Below are 20,347 nucleotides of genomic sequence, written 5' to 3'. Positions count from 1 at the left end.
AGCTCCACAGACACTACCACATTGACCTTTTACATGCATTTTATATATAGTGTTAATTTGCATGCAGATGTGCGATTTTTTTTGCAGCACAGGTGAGGATTTCTGTGAATTTATGCGTTTCTAGCTGTAAAATCTGCAAATAAGCAAATGCATTTTTAAAAAAAGACAGCTGCATGGGTGAAAAAGGTGCAAAAATGTCATGCAGGTGCGTTTTTTGACAGACTTCAGTCACATATTTTGGATGCATATCGCCGCTCTGCAGGCCTAATTAAAGCCCCCCTCCTCCTCCTCCTCTTCCTCCTCCTCCCTGACATTTCAGATCGTGACCTTCCTCTTGTTTGTTTCCCCCCTCAGTGTCGTCGTGTACAGATAGGAGTTTATCGCCGGATCTGCAGGACCCGATGCAGGACGACATAAAAGAGACGGACAATTCAACGTCCTCAGATAAGGAAACGAACAATATTGAGAACGAGGAGCAGAACTCGGGGACCAAAAGGCGGGGGCCCCGGACCACCATCAAGGCCAAGCAGCTGGAAACGTTAAAGGCCGCGTTTGTCGCCACACCGAAACCGACCCGGCACATCCGGGAACAGCTGGCCCAGGAGACGGGACTAAACATGCGGGTGATCCAGGTGAGAGCAGCTGTTTGCGGGGGGCTGAGGGGGGAGAGAGGGGGAGGCTTTGTGCGGTGAGGAGGGGAGGGTCTTCTGCGCAGACAAAGACAAATTAGAGACGAATGACGGATTATAAATCAGTGAAATTACTTGTTAATTTCGCAGAGATTTTAATTGAAGTTCTCGTCATCCGTTAGAGAAATGTCACAACATGATGTGCTCTATTAGCAGCATACAGATCCACGCTGGAGTCGTCCTCCACTCATTGCTCCATTTTATGGATTTTTTTCAAATAATAGTGAAAGAAAAAGACTTGCAACCTAACAGTAACTGTCTGTACACGTGACAAAGACATGCATTTGTCAGATTACATTTTTGCATTTGACCTATAGTTTAACAGTCACGTGAAAGCAGTGTGTTGCCTAAAATGACATTTATATTCTCACAGAGCAATGCAACCCCCAATTCATCAATTTTTGTTATTTAAAATAGACACAATTATATTTTTATTTTGTTTCATTTTTAACTTTTTGGAATGATCACACAGTTTGATGCCTCTATTTATTTATTTTAATAATTTAAATAAATAATGAGGTAAATAATATACAATAATAACATAAAAACAATTTTAAAAACAAAATAATGTCAATAATATGACATTAAATTAATAAATAATAAATATAAAATTGTAATAATAATTTCCATCAGGTGGTTTTGCTTACAATCTCATTCCAACAAACACACACACACACACACACACACACACACACACACATTTTATTTTTTAATTGAATGTGGCTCTTAAAAATAATATATTTAAAATGATAATAATTTATTCCTGTTGTCAAGGGCGAAGTTTTCCTTTCATCCTTGGGGGAGAGACTTATGAAATGGGTTTTGGGGGTCCTATGCAAATGAAAAATTGAGCATCAAACTAAACTTTCTGCAATTTCATGTTTTTTGCACCAATTTGTGCCTTTTTTGCAACAATTTATGGTGTAAATGTCTTCGGTTTAGTCAAAATAAACATCTACTTCCATGTTTTTGTTTGAGGGACACAAATATCAAGGGGAGACATGTCCCCTGAGTCCCCCCTGAAATCTACACCTATGCCTATAATAATTACATGTGCCTCCATATATCTGCAGGCGTTCATTTCTGCTCTGAAATTAAGATCTAGTAATCCAATTCACCGATGCATGGATATAACAAATACTATGTTTTTTTTAAAGAATATCATTTATTTTGTGCAGGCAGCGGTTTATTTCAGTAATCAAATGTGCTGCACAGCCGTGAAATTAGGAAAAGGTTGGTCTTGTTTTTGCCAAAGGCGAGAGGAACCCCACACGCAAACAGTGTTTTGCGGTACAACACGAGCTGTTTGGACCTCTTTTCTCTGTCTGTCTTTTCACCCTCAAACACAGATACACACACACGCGCGCACACACACACACACTGTGTCTGGGTGCAGACTGTGTCAGGATGATTAGCACCATCTCTGCCAACTGTGATGTGGCTTTTTGTGCACTCACTGTAATTATCGCTGATTTCACAGATTTACATACCACCCTCCCCTTTCCCACCTCTCTGCTCTTACTCACTTCCAGCCGCTTCCCACTGCTTATTACAGCCGACCATCTATATCATACACTGCATGTGTGTGTGCATCAACAGAGCTCAATCAAACAGTCAATAAATCAATCAATTAATCAGGCAGTCCCTCCTCAGCCTGTGATCCCCCCCACCACCCCCTTGTGTGTTGCTCGGAGCCAAAATGGAGGCTCTGTTTCGTCATCCTCCTGCTTGTTCGCAGTGTGTTAAATACCACTGCTCTCAGCACGGGGAGCCCTGTGAGCCACGCTGCTTCTCCAGCATGTGTATGTAATCCCTAAGCAACGCTCTCTCGAGGGGAGCGAGAGCATTTCCATAAAAATGTACCCTACAGTTAGACGATTGTTCTCAATAAGCAGGTGTCGCCTTTGCCGCTGGAGCACATAGAACAGAGCCTAAGTGGTTTTAGGTGTTTTTGTGTGCGTGTGTGTGTGTGTTTTTGTTAATCTGCAGCACAGTGGGATTTTGCCTCTGGTGTCGCCCGGCTGGGGTGAGCATACATCATTATGCAGCAGTGATGCAAAGGCGAAACAAGATGTGTTATGTGCTTATAATGCAGACATTCTTCCATATGGCGCGGAGTGAAATCCTCCTTTGTTCCTCTCCAAAGACAGTTTATCTAACGTCACCGATAAGCCTTTTTACACTCTGATTTGTAGCTTCCGCTGTTTATTCAAACTTGCACTCAGGTGCATGAGGTTGTGTTAGGGGTGCATTTGCTTTTCATCCTTATTTTACAGCAAGAAAATGTGTTTTTTCTGCTTCCAGTTTAGAAATCACTTAATTTATTCTCTCATAGATAAGACGATTAATTTCAAACAGAGCATCTTTATACTTTTCCTCTTTTCTGACTTTGGTACTTTGTGATTTCTAGAGGTATTTTAAGCTTTAAGTCACAGGCACAAAAAGTCTCTTGTAAGGTGACACTCCAGGTGAATAGGGTCAAATTTTTAACCAAAATATGCCATCATGAAACTTCACCAGTTTAATAAATACATTAAGACAGTCATTTTTTGCATTATAGCTTCTTTGTTTAATTATGCAAATGAGGCATTATCTAGTTAAATATCCGCTTTTTTGCATAACTTTGTTTTTGTTGATTAGGATCCCCATTAGCTTCTGTTTTAGACACTATTGCTGTAAAAACATGGCAAAATTGTAACAGCAATGTACAGTTTTCCAAGAGTACAGTAAATACTGTAAATCTTTATGCATTTTGGAGCCAGTATTACATTGTAAACCTTAAATTCTACTGCAAAATACTGTGATAAACTTGATGTTAAAATGTATGTGTGCACACCCTCAATACTTTACACTACTGTTACTTTACAGTAGTGACGCTGTAAAGTAACAGTAGGATGCTGACAACTACAGCTGCTAGTAGTTTACAGTAATTTTACAGAAAAGTTTTTTTTTTAGAGTTTAGCTAATCTTCCTGGGGTCTCCATTATTTTCATAAAGAATATTTCAGTTATTAGATTACATAAATACACATAACACAACAGTCATACTCACAGTACTTCAGAAAATACTTTCAACATACATAAGAGAATCATTTTTGCTGTGTTTTAATGTATACAATGTTCTATAAATAAGATTTTGAATGATATATATGTGCAAACCACACTGTAAAAACCTTCAGAATATAAACTGGAATAAAACAGGGAAGTTTGGTGTTTGTGAGTGCTCCTGAAGGGAAGATTTTTGGCTCAGAGTATGAGGAAAAAACTAGTTTCATACATTTTTAGACCAAAAATAAGACAAATAGGGTTAAATCTTTAATTAATGTATATCACTTTACTTACAGTGAGACAATTATTTCTCTGTATTGCAAGTTTTCTGAAATAATGTGCATGTGGTGCATTATCTTGATATATATGTGGTATTAATTATACATTTCCAGAGCAGAGATGTAAACATTAGATGATGCCAGATTCAAAATTGGATATGGAAATTGTGATGACTTTTGGATATTTCTTTTTATCATTCCATAAATCAGCAAATTCTGTCAACAGGCATTAATAAGTCATTTTTCGCCATGTTTTTCTGTGAAAAATGTATATAAATGAACAAACTTCTTTGTCAAAACCTTGAGAATATTGATAGGAGTTTGGAGGGGAGTTTGGATTATGTAAGTGCTGCTAAAGTTGAAGTTTTTGGCTCAGAGTACTAAAGAAAACCCTCATTTTGCCTTTAAAAATATGAATTGTAAAAATGTATACATTTTTAGACCAAAAATAAGACATTCCAGTTGTTTACTTACCGTAAAACATTTGTTTTTTGTATTGCAGGTTTTCTAAAATGTGATGTTAATGATAGAAACAAGCATTATCTAGTCAAATATGCTCTGTTTTGCACACATTGGATGAAGCCAGGTATTTTTGATATCCCCTTTCATCGTCTATAAATCAGAAATTACTGTCAACAGCCATTAAAAGATCATGTTTGCCATGTTTTTAGGGTATAAAAAAACAAATATAAACAACCCCCTCTGTGAAAACCTTAAGAGTCTAGATAGGAATAAATCTGGGAAGTGTGGATTGTCTAAGTACTACTGAAGTTGAGATTTGTGGCTCAGAGTGAGGTATTTTGGGAAAATGGCCTTGTATTGATGGATATGTATTGTAAAATTACATACACTTTAAGCCCAAAAATACGACACTGCAGGTGAATAGAGTAACATGTTAAACTAAAATATATCAGCATGAAGATTCCCAGTTGGATACTTACAGTTAGGATATTATTATTTGTATTCAAAGTTTTCTGAAATTTTATCTTTAAATATGCAAATTAGGCATTATGTAGTTTGCTATCCACCTTTTGCATACATTTACAAAGCTATATATGTGTGTGTGTGTCTGTGTGTGTGTGTTTATTTTGGATGTTACATTGAAAGATTTTCATGCTACATTTGGTTAGTATTAACTCTCTGTGAAATGTAACTGCATTTTTAATGGTTTAATAGTGTTAATTAAACTTAAACTCAATTGTTTAAAGCCATTTTAATGCTGATATCTAAGAATTTAAACCTTTTCCTTGATTAATCGACTAGTTGTTCTACTAGTTGGTCTACAAAATATCAGAAAATTGTGAAAAATGTCTATCAATGTCTCCCAAAGTATAAGATATTCAGTTTACTGTCATAGAAGAGTAAAAAAAAAAGAATATATTCACGTGTAATAAGCTAAAATCAGAGAAGTTTGACTTTTATTTTGAAAAAAAAAAAATATACTCAAGCCAGTTAATCGATCATCAAAATTGTTGCCAGATAATTTAGTAGCCTACGACTAATCGATTAATCATTGCAGCTCTAATGAAAAGAGGCCAAAAGAATTTGTCGTACAGTAAATACAGGTGAGAATAGTCACAGAGCTGTCAGAGATTTGGGATAATTAGAAACCAGAAGCAAATATGTTAAGTCTTTTATAAGAATTTTTAAAAAACATTTTTAGGGCTATCTTCAGGTTATTTTTTTTAAACCCTTTATTCAGCATTTAATGCACACATGTAACCAAATATGAAGTCAGCAAAGTGATTATATTGGAAAAAAAGTAAGAAACAGGCAACAAAAATGAACATAAAGATACATAAAAAGAAAAAAAACAAAAACGAGAAGAAAAAGAAATGAAAACAAACAAAAAAACCAAATAAATCGAGCCTTGATTGTTTGGGTTTAGCTACATTTCATGTAAGAGTTTTGCAGGATGGGTTTGGTTTGGTGTTATTAATTCTTTCATTGATTAAAAGCTTCAATCTATAAATAAAACCCGGATCTGAGTTCTGCTTCGAACACAAACTCTGTATCAGTGAGCATGAAATTGAATAAATCAGTGAAATCACCTCAAACGATCAGGATTCAAATGAAACACATTAATTTGTTTCCAGTTCTGTCGGTTGTGTTCGATGCGACAGACTGAATCTTGTCGTGAGTGTGATCAGAGTGACAATCTGCAGCGACCGGACTTGAACTTTTTGTGTGACGCAGCTCAAAATCCCCTTTTTTTAACCGCGTCTTTTTGGTTCGACGCAGGTTTGGTTCCAGAACAGAAGATCCAAAGAGCGGCGGATGAAGCAGCTGAGTGCTCTTGGGGCCCGGCGGCACGCCTTCTTCAGGGGCCCGAGGAGGATGAGGCCCCTGGGAGGCAGGCTGGAGGATCCGGATATTTTAGGACCCGGGGCCTACGGATACTACGGAGGTAAGAAAAAAGCCTGTTATAGCACATGCAGAGTCAACTTATGCAAATTTCACGCACATTCCTCCTTTTATTTGCCTCTTTGCATCACCTCTTGCAACACTGACATGAAATTTTGGGCTTTATTTTGTGCAACAGATGTATAATCTGCATCCTAGTTTCCATCACATCAAAACGTGATCTTGTGCAACTTGTTTAAAACATTCAGCAGAACCAGCACAGCTGATAGTTACAGTCAGGCTGCAGGAGGATTACATACGTACATAAACACTGTTCTTTATCTGCTGCTTGGTTTTGTGAGATTCTTGTGTCTCTCTGCAACAGAAAACGTGTCACTCTTAAGTTTTAATGATGATAAAAATGTGTCTTATAGCCTTTTACACGTTACAGCATTTGATATGAAAAAAACATCTCTTTGCTCACCTCTTGGGCGTCATTCTCTTTCTGACAAGTTGCTAATTTCCTCCTTGAAAATAAATCTGCTACATCTTCCCTAAATTGTTAAGGTTAAATAAAAGGGAATGTAACACATTAGAGATGATTCATTAAAAGTAGTTTTGATTATTTTTTGAAGTGTTGAAGGAGAAAAAAGCTTTGCAGTTATGAGGAGAAAACAATCTTAAGTTTGAAAAGAGAATTATTCTCTTTAAGACAAACAGTGCAGCTCTTAGGGACTGTTCTGTACTTGTCAGAGTAACTGGGTGGCTGGGGGCGTGGCTTATTTATTTTTTGTATCATGACCCTCCCCAGAGCTGCAGATGTTTTTCCTTGAGCCTCCCTGAGTGACCTGGGAAAACGCGTGGCCCTCCATCCACCATAAAAAACTGTATCTCACAGTTTCTCTGATAATTGGTGTGATTTTGTAGTTTTTTGAAGAAAAAAATGCCTTTCGAACCCACTTGCTGGTGTTGGAAATCTGAGGGTTTTTAAAATAAATAAGGGAAATCAGCTTTACGTATTAAGTGCGATGTAATGAAGTAAGGTATGTACATTTTTTAATATAAAAAAATGTAATTGTATTAGGCAGGAGATAAATTCGCTTCGTGTCAGCTGTGCACGTCCTCAAACATTAACACGACATGGACGCGAGGTGCAGTTTGTGTTTAAACAGCGGGGGCAGTGTGGAGGCAGAGCGGATGTGACGGAGTAAATACAGCAGCAGGTACTATAAAAACAAGTACTTCCTATTGTCTGGACCCTCACCGCTGTCGCCTTAATATGATGGCAACCTCCTCGAGTGTCGTCTGTTGTTTACATCGCACTCGTCCGGTATTCGTATACAGCCTGAGCTCGCGTGTGCCCTCTAGAGGTTCCCTCCAGTAACACGTATCGTGTATCGGCCAGTTTATATACAAAAACTACATCTACATCAACTACAACTATATCTCTGGTCCTTATCGCCAACACTGCCGTCCTTCAGAGGCTTTAGATGGCTACATTTTACAGCTAGAGTGATGATACTCGTTTGGCTAAAAAACGGAAAACCTCCAGATATCTGAATGAAAATACGTTCTGTGGGTTCTCCTGAGTCTCCTCTTTACAGACGTGTCACTTTATGCCAGTCCCATGCAGCTTTGGGCAACAACCATGCAGTTTTTTTGCATGCAGTGTAAATATGTTATTTTTGCTTACTGTATTTGAATATTTCTGCATATTGGGGTCCCTAAACTGAGCGCACAGGTGAAGCTAATCAGACTGACGACCGCCCGAAAACGCATCCCCAAAGCTGGTGAGGGACTATTTTGTGGACCTCAAAAGTCTTTTGAAATAACAAAATAATGAAACTGTAAACATGTGATTAATCATCTCAATTTTTAAAAAAATCGCCATGAAATAAATACAATATACGCCCAATATATGAATCGCCGTAAAAAATAATCGCTGTAAAATAAATACAATATAGATAGATGCATAACAGTTTAGGAAAGTAATGGTTTGATAGCCCTAAAGTAAATACAAAATATGGTCATTTAAAGTTGAATCAAAAAGCAAATCTCCCCCAGTGCAGAGCTTTTTTAAGCATCCTAACCCCCCCCCCCCCATAAATAATGAACAGTCCCTTAATAATAATAATAATAATAATAATGATAATGAACATCAGTAGGAGAGTAATAAAGCATCTTAATTCTTTTTTGGCAATGGTTTATAAATGAATTTAAAGAAGAAATCCATCATTATAATATTTTTTGTGTATTTTATAATAATTATGATAAAAATAACAATAAGGAAACTTCATTTAGAAATCGCTTTTCAAAACAAAGGTACAAAGTTCTTTACAAGGCTCATCCCAGATTTAAAACAATGCAGGATTTTAGTAAAATAAATCAGGCAACTTCAAGAAAAACAGTAACAAAGTTGGCAGCTTTGTGCCCTAAAGATTGCACTGAGGTATATAAAATCAGAATAAAACTAAAATAAAAGAAAACAATACCTGATGGTAGTTGTATAACCTTTATGGGCCAAGCAGCTCAATGTGTTGCGTTCACTGTTGCAAAAACGATTTGTTGCAGCTTAGAAACCCTTCAAAAAGTGCTGAAAATTAACATTTGACGCTGGCAAATATTAATCGCTATTAAATAGTTTCTTCCCGTTGACTTGTGGAGATGAGGAGTTTGTTGTTCTCCACGTGTGAGAATGAACCGCTGATAAAACGATAAGCTGTTTTCTTTACACTGTCTTTTCCAATCACGTGTGCTGCAGCACACAGTGATCTGCAGGTAAAGACTCCTCCGAATCGATATTCCTTTAAAAAAATCTAATAAATAAACGCTTGTCAAGACCACTTGAGTGAAAAAAAAAAAAGCGGGGTATTAAAGCCTCACTTGGTTGCCTGGATCAAGAAAACATTGTTTCGAGACAATGGCAGGTGAGCAGCGTGCAACAACAACACGCTAACAATGGCTCCACAGTGAACCGCGGGAATAAATCAGATGCACCTGTCATGTATATCAGCGGTTTGTTTTTCACGGACAGTCTCAGAGACGCCGTTTCTATACAGCTCCTGCACATCCACCTGAAGGGCCCGGGCATTCAGGATACAATAAACTGGAGCCGTCAAGGCTGCGATGCAAGGGAGTGGGAGGGGAGAAACAGGACAAAACCTCCATCCCTCGCTCTCTTGCTTTCTTTGCACGCTGCTTTTCACACCCTTTTGTGCCGCCGCCGCCGCAGCAGCAGCAGCACAGGCCGGTCTGCTCGCCTTTATCTGAGCTCGCTGCTTCCTTACGCTCCTCTGCTCGCAGGGAGGAATCTGTGTGCGGTGGGTCTGCGTGTGTGAGTGTAATTATAGTTCCCTGAATCCCCACACCCACCCACCCCCCGCCACACACACGCTCCACAGCTTGTTGTTTATCCTCAAGGTCGGCCAAACTAGCAGGGGCCCGTTTGTGACATCAAATAATTAGCTTGTTTGTGAAAGTCGTGTCAAATCTCATCGTTTCTTCCTCCTGATGATTTCCAAATAAATGCAGCTATTTCCTAATTCCCTGTAACCTGCGAGCTCCAGATTCGGCGTGTTTACACTGAAACAGGAGCGAGAGCAGCATCTGGTGCGAGTGGAGAAACGCTGGTGCAACATCTGGGGCAGCGGGGTGAAGTCTGCCATCAATCTCAGTTCAAGGCGAGGCTGAAAACAGGATGGTTTTAATGTTATTGAGGGAATCTGGAGCAGACGGGGAGCTGGGATGTGAATTTGGGAGGAGAATATGGAAGCAGGGAGAAGCAGGTGGAGGTTCGTTAATGCATGCAAACGGTGTGTGAAGTAATTGGCTTCGTGTGGAGCCGATGGATCTCTTATAAACTGTTCAGAGAGTATTTTTTTTTGATGAATAACTCAAGAAATATAGTTTTTTGGAATAGTACGTCGACTGAAAACGCAAAAATCTGTCTTATTTCCCATCCAAGTCATCGTTCCTTTGAAACTGTGGCTGTTTTAGGGTGTTTTTAGGATTTTAAGACATTTCTGGGATTTTAAAATGTTTCTAAGATTTTAGTACATTTCAAGATCTAGGTTGTTTCTAGGATTTAAGGATATTTCTTGGATTTTTAGGCTGTTTTTAGGATTTAAGACATTTTTAAGATTATAGGATGTTTCTAGGATTTTAGGACATTTCAATGATTTTAGAATATTTCCAGGGTTTAGGGTGTTTTTAGCAATTCTAGGATTTTGGGGGCATTACTGGGATTTTCTGATATTTTAAGATATGGGATCATTTCTGAGATTGTAGGACATTTCTAGGTTAATACGATGTTTCTACAATTTTAACACATTTCTAGGATTTTAGGATGTTTCTAAGATTTAGGATGTTTTCTAGGATTCTAGGATGTTAAGATTTTAGGACATTTTTAAGAGTTTTAGGGTTTTCGTTTTTAGAATTTAATGGGGCCAGATTTTGCCCGCGGGGCATATGTTGAGTGTCACTTTTTTATTATTATTATTATACTTGTTTTTTATATGCAGTAAACAAAAGAGCACGAGTCTGAGCTGAGCTAACTGCTTACTAGTTGCATTTTCATATTTAGTATCGACGTCCTCATTTTACTCGAGGTAAGAAATTGATTTTCCCAAAAACGATTAGAGTTGAGCAGTGCAGCTGTTCCAGGCTCATACTGTACATTTACAGTGTAGAGCTGCTCTGAGAAACTGTGAGAGGAGCTCAGCTGCTGGTCGCTTTGTGATGTCCAAATTTGTCCTGGACGGATCTCAAAGTGGTTTGGCAGTCAGGATTGGATTCGTGTGTGCGACGCTTGGAAACAATAACGGGTCGGCTCACCCGCTTTATGAAAAAATACAAAATCGCCTTGCTTGTTGCATTACCTCGAGGTACTTTGGCCTCCTTTCCAAGATGAAGAAGGCAAATGGGATTTAATTTTTGGTGCTTACAGCATTTTAAACAGCTTCACTCTTACTCTGGTTTCACATAAACATCATTGGAACCACAGGAGAACTATTCCTCATAAAAACTGTCCACAGTGAAGTTATTAAATATCCAGAAAACAGGGACATTGTTTGTGGAAATGCCTCTTACTGTTGATTTTTTTAAATTCAAATGTTCAAAGCTGTGAGCACCAGAAACAAAGGTTGCATCATCTCCCCTGCATTAGGGTGGAGGCAGAAATCCCAGAGACAAATATCTTAAAAACCTTGGAATATTAATACAAAAGCATAGCTAGATATAATTTATGGTAGGTAACAAAACCTGTTGGGGGTCTTTTGGGTTGTTTTTTTTGCAGCTCTCTAAATCTTTATTATGTAATTTCCAATATTTAAGATAAGGCGTTGGACAATGTGAAAATTTCCAATAATTCTGTCCAAAATAACTGTAGTTTTATGATATTTAGACTATTGGAAATGTTTTTAGGTTCAGTATTGGTTGAAATTCAACTTGGTTGCTAAGACTTGCATGTTGGGCAATGTTCGTAATTAGCATGAAAAAGCTAAGTAAGTTAAAAAAAAAAAACAAAAAACAGAAATGGCTATATTAGTGCTTATGATTAACTTAGAAAGTTGATCTAAGGGTCTGAAGTCCACGTTTTTTGTCAGAAATCCACCTGTTACCTGTTAAAAACTGACATGTCTGCATGAAATGCAGTGATGTTTGATTAAGGTCTTGAGGCTGGTGCATTTGCAGCAGATTTTTGCAGAGTCGATGTTATTGTTTGTAGCCCGGCAGTCTCTTTGGGAGCTGCGATACTCCCGATAATCCTGATCATAATAATTCCTTCTTTTGTTTGTTTTTTTTTGTTTTTTTTTCCCAATGTGCAATAAAACTGCATATGTTCTCATTCTTTCAAGATACATTGTGAGACTCAGTAAATTCATGAATAATTAATGTCACTGTGTCAGAGGTGTGAATGTGAATATACCTGGAGACATCAAACATTATTTAGGGGCCTGCACGGTGCTGAAACCTCTCAGAGGTGTAAACATGTCAGTCAGCGTTAGAAGTGTTGAATATTTGTAAATCCGACTGTGTGCTGGAGATTTTCAGTGAAAGCAAGGAATTTGTGTTTTATTCTGTCATTAACATGCCAGTTCCTGCTGCAGCACTTTGAGGCAAACGCCGCGAGAACGCTGAAATATTTTTAGACGAGAAATTCATCAGTCATGAATCGAGCTTTGCTCAAATATTGCAGAGAAAGTGAGTTTTAAACCTGGAATTTGAGTCTCAATATACCATATAATACACAGTGTTTAATATTCAGCATTGATTTCTTATTCAGTGCCGTCACTGTGATGTGTAACTTCATACTTTTGTCCATTTTTTAAAATCTGTTTTTCATTCTTAATTACAAAGGTGGACACAGATGTTTCTGAGTTAATTTTCTAAATAATCTTGAGTTATGTGCACTGTCTGTCAGAGAGGTGTTGGTTTGCTTTATTTTGAAATGAGCAACTTAGTAAGATACGTCATGCAAAGTGCAAAAAAATAGTAAAAGGTGGAAAGAAAAATGACCTGAAAAAGAAAGAGAGAGAGAGAGAGAGAGAGAGAGAGAAATTATTTTTAGCCAAAAAAAAGACAGAATTTAGAATTAATATGATTATGAGTTTAAGATTATTTTATAGAAATTAAGTCTTTTTAGCACTTCTTTTCAGGTCTTTTCCATGTTTGTTTTTTCTCTCCAAAATTTTAGGTAGTTTTCTTGGAATTTTAACTAATTTCTTGACAGTATTTTGGGCAATTTCTTGCACAGTTACTTCTTTTTATGTTCTTGTAAGAAATTGGACCAATTTGCTGAATTTTCAAAGGGTTTAAGTTAAGTTAATGCTCCAAAAAAGAAGTTTTAACAACAATTTCTACTAATTAATACAGTTTCTGTTAAGCAGATCAAAGAGTATTGTTTATAATATTTTGTATTGTTATTTAGCCTACAAAACATTTGAATATACATAACATCAATATTTTTATTTATTCATTTATTTTTATTTTTAATTTTTTGGGGGGTGGGGGGCAATTATTTTGTTACAGCAGCAGTTTAAAATTTAAAAAAACGTAAAAACTGTAAAAACACATTAATAATCATACCACACTGGAGAGAAAATATATACCAATAAGAAAAATACAAACATGACAAACTGTAGCATAAAATAATAATAAAAATGTAAGGATAAACTATAATACTACCCTCTAAACACACAAATACTCAAATATTAAGCATATCCATAGTATAACAGACCAGTATATGTACATAAAACAAATATGCAAATGTGTTTGTCATAGTATTCAGAATGCAGGGAGGTAGAAAAAGAATAAAATGCAAATTTGCCACGTGCAAAAATAAGATGTGGACATTTTTCCACGTGCAGATTATTGAAGAGTAAACAGTGCAGTTTGTTGGGACAGAAACTGTTTTCTGTTAGACGGAGATGAGGTGTTGCACAGAGTTTTTGCTTGATGTTGTTGTTGTTTTTAGCAGTCTGAAGCAGCTGTTGCTCCTGTTTGGTGCATGTGGATATTTGCATTGAATATACAGCTGAGCAGAGATCTCCCTAATGATTTGCTGACATGTAAGCAGGCATAATGTGTTTTGATAGAGAGGTGCGTGTGATGGTGTGATGCTGTAATGATGACGTTAGAGAGGCGTAAACCCGACACGAGTACGACTGACTCCACTTCTGTGAAAAGCTGTTGATGATCCAACACTGAATGTGGATACAGATACGTAAATAAAAGTAAAAATGGCTTTAATTGAGATGGAAACATTTGAAACTGGTGCTCAGAGGAGCAATAAAGCCAACAACTAATTGCAGAATATTCTGAGAATCAATTCATATTTTTTGTCATTTTTTAATTCTGTGCATTGTCTAGTTTGAGCTTCTCAAATGTGCAGATTTTCTACCTCTCTTGTTTATATTACTGTGAATTGAATGTCTTTGAATTTTGGACTGTTGGTTGAACAAAACAGGCAAAGTAAAGACGCCACCTTGGACTTCTGGACATTGTGATGGACATCTTGCACTATTTTCTGATGTTTCAGAGACCAAACGAATAATCAGTTCTTCAAGACAACAATTGTCAAATTTACTGTATGAAACCTAAGAAATCTGTCTTAGTTTCTTTCTAAAACAAGGGAAGAGGGAGACAGAGCGATGACAGAAGAAATGACCCAAAATTATCAAGAAATTAGCAAAAAGTCCAAGAAAATTACCTTAAAATTGGTTTAAAAAACAAACAAACTAACAATAGTTTAAAATGAAAAAAGAAAAAAAAGGTCATTTTGAATATGTAAGTGAAAGTTATGAATATTGTTTTTCCCTGTTTTTTTGTTGTTTTTTTGTTTTTTCTAAATCTACTAATTTCTATGATAATAATTTAATCTAAATTATTTGAAAGATATTGCACCAATATGCTCAAAGGTTTAAATAATTGTGACGGGCGTCTGAAAGCAACGCAAGAAAAGTAATGTTGATCCGGGTTTCAAAGGGTTACTTGATAATGAAAATAATTGTTTACTGCAGCCTTAGCTGGATTGCATGTTGGGAATAATGGAGCGTGATCTGTGAAACTCAGGAAATAGCCACAGCCCAGTGAGGTAGAGGAGAGGGATGTTGCTGGAAGCTGCATCTGACATGACGGAGAGAGAGAGAGAGATGCAGCCGACAGGAGCTGGCAGGGCTGCAGGGAGGCTGGAAACCTCATTTTGGAGTTCCTCATCCAGATCCAGAAGTTTCAGCAGGGGAATCCATCGAGGTGCACGCATGGCTGCGAGCTGAATGAGTGAGGAAGATGAATGCAGTGTGTAAAAGGCGAGAGAACTGAGGTAGAGAGGTGTGGAGTTGTTTATACACTCAAATGAGGCTGTTGGAGACCGGTTGGTTGGAAATTGGACATGATCAATTTCACCACTTAGGTGGAGGTGGAGGTGTGTGTAAGGTGGCTGTGGGGAACTGTAAACGCTTTTATGGAAAGTATCCTCATTCTGCAGTTTGTATGATGTCTAACGAATTAGCGACCTACGAATTAGAGTCCGTAGCAGTTAGGAAAGTTTAGGAAAAGAATCACGGTTGGGAATCGACAAGTTATATACAATAAAACTTCAAATAAAAGCTTAGTCCCAAATAAACCCCCACTCCCTTTTACAAGTCGGGTGTGGCGACACATTTTGACAAATGTCTCATTTAGAGGCTCGGTCTGGTTACCATGAAGTTCATTTTTCATAGAAGTTTTATGATGTATAAAACCTGCTGGAGTCAAAGTTATGTAGCTGCTTTGATTGCACATGCAAATATTCATATATATGTTTGAACTTTTGTCAAAATCGACATATTACACGCAATGTTAGCTTGGTAAGATTCTCCACAATTCAGCCATTCAGGTAATTTTAGTGACACCATGAGCGCCAAAGAAGATGGTATCTTTTCATAGTAAACAAGAGAGATGGGGAAAAAAGAGACAATATATGACAAGCAAGAAAAGATTTTTTTGGTAAATATGACTTACATGATGATAAGAATATTTGCCAATTAATTTGCTAATCAATCGACAAGTTGTTTTAGCTGCACTTGCATACTTTCATATTGTTTGTGTGCAAAAATCCCAATTTATAAAGTAATCTAATAATAGTAGTGCAATGAAAAGTGCAATATTTCCCTCTGAAGTGTAGTGGAGTAAAAGTAGAAAGTGGCACGAGATTAAAATATTCAAGTAATGTAAAAGTTCCCTAGATTTGTACTTGAGTAGAGTACTTTTGTAAATTACATCCAGCTCTGGTGGATAGTAACTGAAATTTTAGTAATTGGGATCAATAGACCAAGTATTGTAGTATTTCTTTAGCCCTGAAATTTAATAATCTAGTCATTATAATTGCTCTAAAACTAAATGATATTCATGCATTTTTAAAATGTTTCTCAAATATAAAACTTACATGTCCTTGCACTGGGTAACAATTTGTAGCCTGTGAAAACGAGATGTTTTTCTCTTATCTTTGTCAGAGTGCTCTTGACCACATTTTTTTTACCTAAGAGAAAAGCAAAAATAAGAAAACACTGGTGAATCCCCAAAATCAGTGGGTTCTAAGAAAATAAGAACAAATCATAGCTGTGAAAAAATGAGACAAAATGTGTTTGTATATAGTTTCTTGCATGAGGCCCATCATGAACTTAATGTAAAGTTACCAAGTTTGAGTTTAGGATAGTGAAATTATGAAGGTAAGATTTAGGTTTTGCATACATTAGGTATAGGAAGGTTAAGTTACGTACGTCATAATTGAGCATCGTCAAGTTACGTGTTTAATATTAAGTTAAAACAACTCAAAGTTCACTTGGTTTCACAGAGGACACAAACACTGGTCTTATGGGTGATAGTCCCAAGTTTGTTTGACACATTAACCCCCCTAACTTTCCTTTTAAAATGCACTTTCGCTCTTTATACTACTTTCGTCTTCACTTCCATCATTCACGCACAAGCTTCACATTGACGTGGGTTATATATAAGACTTCTGGTGCAATACTTTCCGTAGATATATGTGCAAACAGTGCATGAGATCAGTCAGTTTAACCCTCTCCCTTATCGCACTAAAATCAAGCTTTAAAAAATGTATATCATTAATATTATTTTCTTCTTTCACCGAGTTAATTTTTTTAACCAACATCAGTTCTAATCATACATAGCAAATATTCATTAATTTTCAGAATTTTCCCCCTTTAAATACCAGGTTTTTGTCATAATACCACTATGTTTTTAGATGAAAAAAAAAATTATTTTCAGTATACTACATGCAAAGTAGATTTTTTTTTATTTTCACAGCCTGGGATTTGTAATGATTGTGACAGTGCACCTTGTGGAAATAGCATGTATTTATTCCATATGCCGAATATGATAAAAATTGCGTAATCTGGTAGAAAATAGTAAAAATGACTAATTTGCTTTGATGGCTGTGGGATCAAAAATGTCAGTTTGACTGGGTGTCAATGGAGCATTTTTTGACCTGAACATTCTGAGTGTAACTATTTAGTTTCCACAGCGTATTTTAGACTTATTGTAGAAGCTGAACTGGAAAACTCCAAGATTAAACAAAAATACACAAAATTGCCAAAATGTATGCCATATGCACGAACATCGCCAAAATGATCAAAAAATGAAAAGTGTGTAAAATGTGCCAAATTAGAGTTAAAGCATATTAAAGTATTTGATATAACGTCTAACCCCGTGTATTCTCCTGCCCCTCCGCAGAGTACCAAGGTGACTATTACGGACCAGGAAGTAACTACGACTTCTTCCCCCACGGCCCTCCATCCTCACAGGCTCAGTCTCCAGCCGAGTCCCCCTACATCCTGGGCTCTGGCCCCGGAGCCATGGAGGGGTCGGGCCACCACCCTTCAGACGACCAAAGGTTCACGGACATGATCTCCCATGCGGAAACCCCCAGTCCGGAGCCGGGCTTACCGAGCTCCCTGCAGCCTGTCCAAGGGGAGGCGTACGGGGGCGGACCCAGTCCTCCTTTCTCCTTGGCTAGTAACTCCAGCTACAGCGCTCCCATGTCCCACCAAGGCCCGGAGATGGGAGAGAGCACAGCCTGGTAAAGGACGCACCACAGGGACCGCTCGTGGGCTGAATGTCGGCCTAGATAATTCAGGAGACGAATAAAAAAAAAAAGTGGGGTGAAAATAAATTTTTACAGAGGACTTTTTAAAAATCACAGACTGATTTTCACAAGAATGGGACAGCCTGCTGGAAAAAGTAATATTTGCTGCCCGGTACACACTCCAAAGCATATCCCTTCCTGGATTACCGGACTTGAATTATTTAAAGACAAAAAGAAATTTGCGATTCGACCCAGCAAAAATGCTTCTCGCCTTCCCCTTGATGTTAACGAAGGTATCTTAGGAACACGTTAGGGAGACATGCCAAAGGGGACATCTCTAGTTCTTTTCATTTCACCACATTTTTCTTTCTTTCTTTTTTTTTTAAATGTTGCTTCAAAGCAATATTAGTTTTCTTTCATTCTGTTCATCGCTAAGTTACCACACGACCCTCATAAAGACAAAGGACCAGGTTATAATACACGCTTTAATATTCATATACAGACAGATATGTGGTGATCAAGGCACGAAAACACCGCTTTAAACGTTCAAACTGTAAGACAATATGTCAGATCAAAAGCTGCTTCCTGATAGAACCCACACACACACACACACACACACGCACACACACACACACACACACCTCTGGCATTGACTTTCTCCAGCACACATCTCAGCTTTAAGTCCCTTAATGCACAAAAAGCGTTCATGATCATAGCTCAAAAGAAGGATGTCTATACCATTATTCAAAACACGGACACAATTATACAGACACTTGTGCTCACTCAAGCACGCACACACACACACACGCTCACACACACGCTTGCACACACACAAATCTTACACCCATCCAGCCGGCCCTGATAGTTCTGCTCTGCAGACTGCTTCACCTGACCTTCCTTTTGTTACTGTCCCTTTTAAAAAACATGTTTTAATGGAAATGATTTTCAAAAGAACATTGAACCCATAATGGAGAATCTACTTCAACAGCTGAGGTCTCCTTCCTCTAAAGAGACAAAACAAAAGAAGGGGCAGACAACATCTGTGACATTACCACTGTCTGCTCTGAAGCACTCATTGCCATCTAGTGGCCTTAAGACACACTGAATTAAAAAATCAGCTCAAAGCAGCCGCAGCAGCGTCCGGCTGTGTGTATGCGAACATCTACGGAGGACAAATTCTTGTTTTTTTTTCTTCTCTCCTCTAAATAATGACAATAGATAATTCTGCAGATTCAGGGCCAAGTGTCATCAGGGCTCCAATTTGAAAAGTCAGCCTTTGTGGGAATTCATGAAAAGAAACAATATTTCCATACTCTCCCCTTAATAACTGCCTCTGAAAGGAGACACACAAACCAAGTTAGCTGATATTTTTCGACACAAAACTGCCCGTAATTCCTCATTTTAATTTCAGATAGTCTTTCAGCCATTCTCTGCCTCATCAACACGTTTTAAACCGAACACATCAGACACCCGTAATGCTGTTTGTCCACAATGAGTTACTTGAAATATTGTTTTTTAATTCGCGTTTCCTTTGGACATTGTACACGATCTAGAGAGAATGTGTCTTATTTCTGATGTATTGAGGTATTCTTGGATACAAAAGTGTGTGTGTGTGTGTGTGTGTGTGTGTGAGTGTGAGTGTGTGTGTGTGTGTGTGTGTGTGTGAGTGCTTGGGGGTATGCGTGCTCATGTGCGTATGCATTTAAGGGGGGGAAAGGGGGCAAGGCTGTATTATTTCTATGTAAATAGCACTGGTAATAAAACCTTCTCTTACAACTTGAAGAACTGGCTGTCTTCTTCACCATAATCACACAGTCGAATTTCCATTTTCTTCTTTTTGTGGTCGTGGGAAGTAACTCAATTTATTTAAAAGTACAAATACTGCGCTAAGGTGCAATTTTACGCCAATTTTCTATTTTTGCACAAAGTATTGCATCTTCTACACCTCACTGTAGTCACTACCTTTTTTGCATATTAAAAACAAAACATATGAGTAGCTCATGAAATATGTTGCATTTTTATAAAATAAAACTTTATTTACCTAACAGTAAATTAGGGTGGCAGTGATTTATCAGTTTAAATGTATACGATGGCGTGAAAGTTGACGGTAGGCTTGTGAAGTATGTAATATTTCATACCTTTATACCCTCCCTAAATTTCGGTGGGGTATATGGTATTTGACAGTAAAAGTGTGTGGCGCCACCCCCACCCCTCCCATGGCAAGTGCACTACTTACTTTCAGCATTTAAGACTAATAAATACACTAGAAACCCACAAAATATTAAGAAAAGTAATATTCTCACACCTGTTTTCTTTTCCTTTCCTACATGAGGCCCATTATGTACTTAATAAAACAGTCAGAAAGAATAAAAGATCTATACTAATATGCAGCATTTCATACAGTTG

The 20,347-nt window shown here is 37.6% G+C and overlaps 1 protein-coding gene across 3 annotated transcripts in view; it reads left to right on the top strand.

Annotated features, from left to right (window-relative positions):
• lhx5 (LIM homeobox 5) overlaps positions 1 to 19,594 on the top strand; it is a 90,683-nt gene extending 71,089 nt beyond the window's left edge. For all 3 annotated transcript variants that reach the window (XM_042509091.2, XM_088070898.1, XM_088070899.1), the window contains 3 exons: positions 355 to 632; positions 6,256 to 6,421; positions 17,590 to 19,594. In XM_042509091.2, coding sequence (XP_042365025.1) covers positions 355 to 632; positions 6,256 to 6,421; positions 17,590 to 17,939 — 794 coding nt within the window. In that variant the 3' untranslated portion in view covers positions 17,940 to 19,594. The remainder of the gene's footprint in view (positions 1 to 354; positions 633 to 6,255; positions 6,422 to 17,589) is intronic.
• Positions 19,595 to 20,347: the final 753 nt, after the last annotated feature.

This window comes from Plectropomus leopardus, chromosome 20, assembly GCF_026936395.1.
Source record: "Plectropomus leopardus strain MGB_pleo_1.0 chromosome 20, ASM2693639v1, whole genome shotgun sequence".
NCBI lineage: Eukaryota > Metazoa > Chordata > Actinopteri > Perciformes > Serranidae > Plectropomus > Plectropomus leopardus.
Note: the sequence above shows the minus strand (reverse complement) of the source record. Positions and strands in the feature narration are given on the sequence as shown.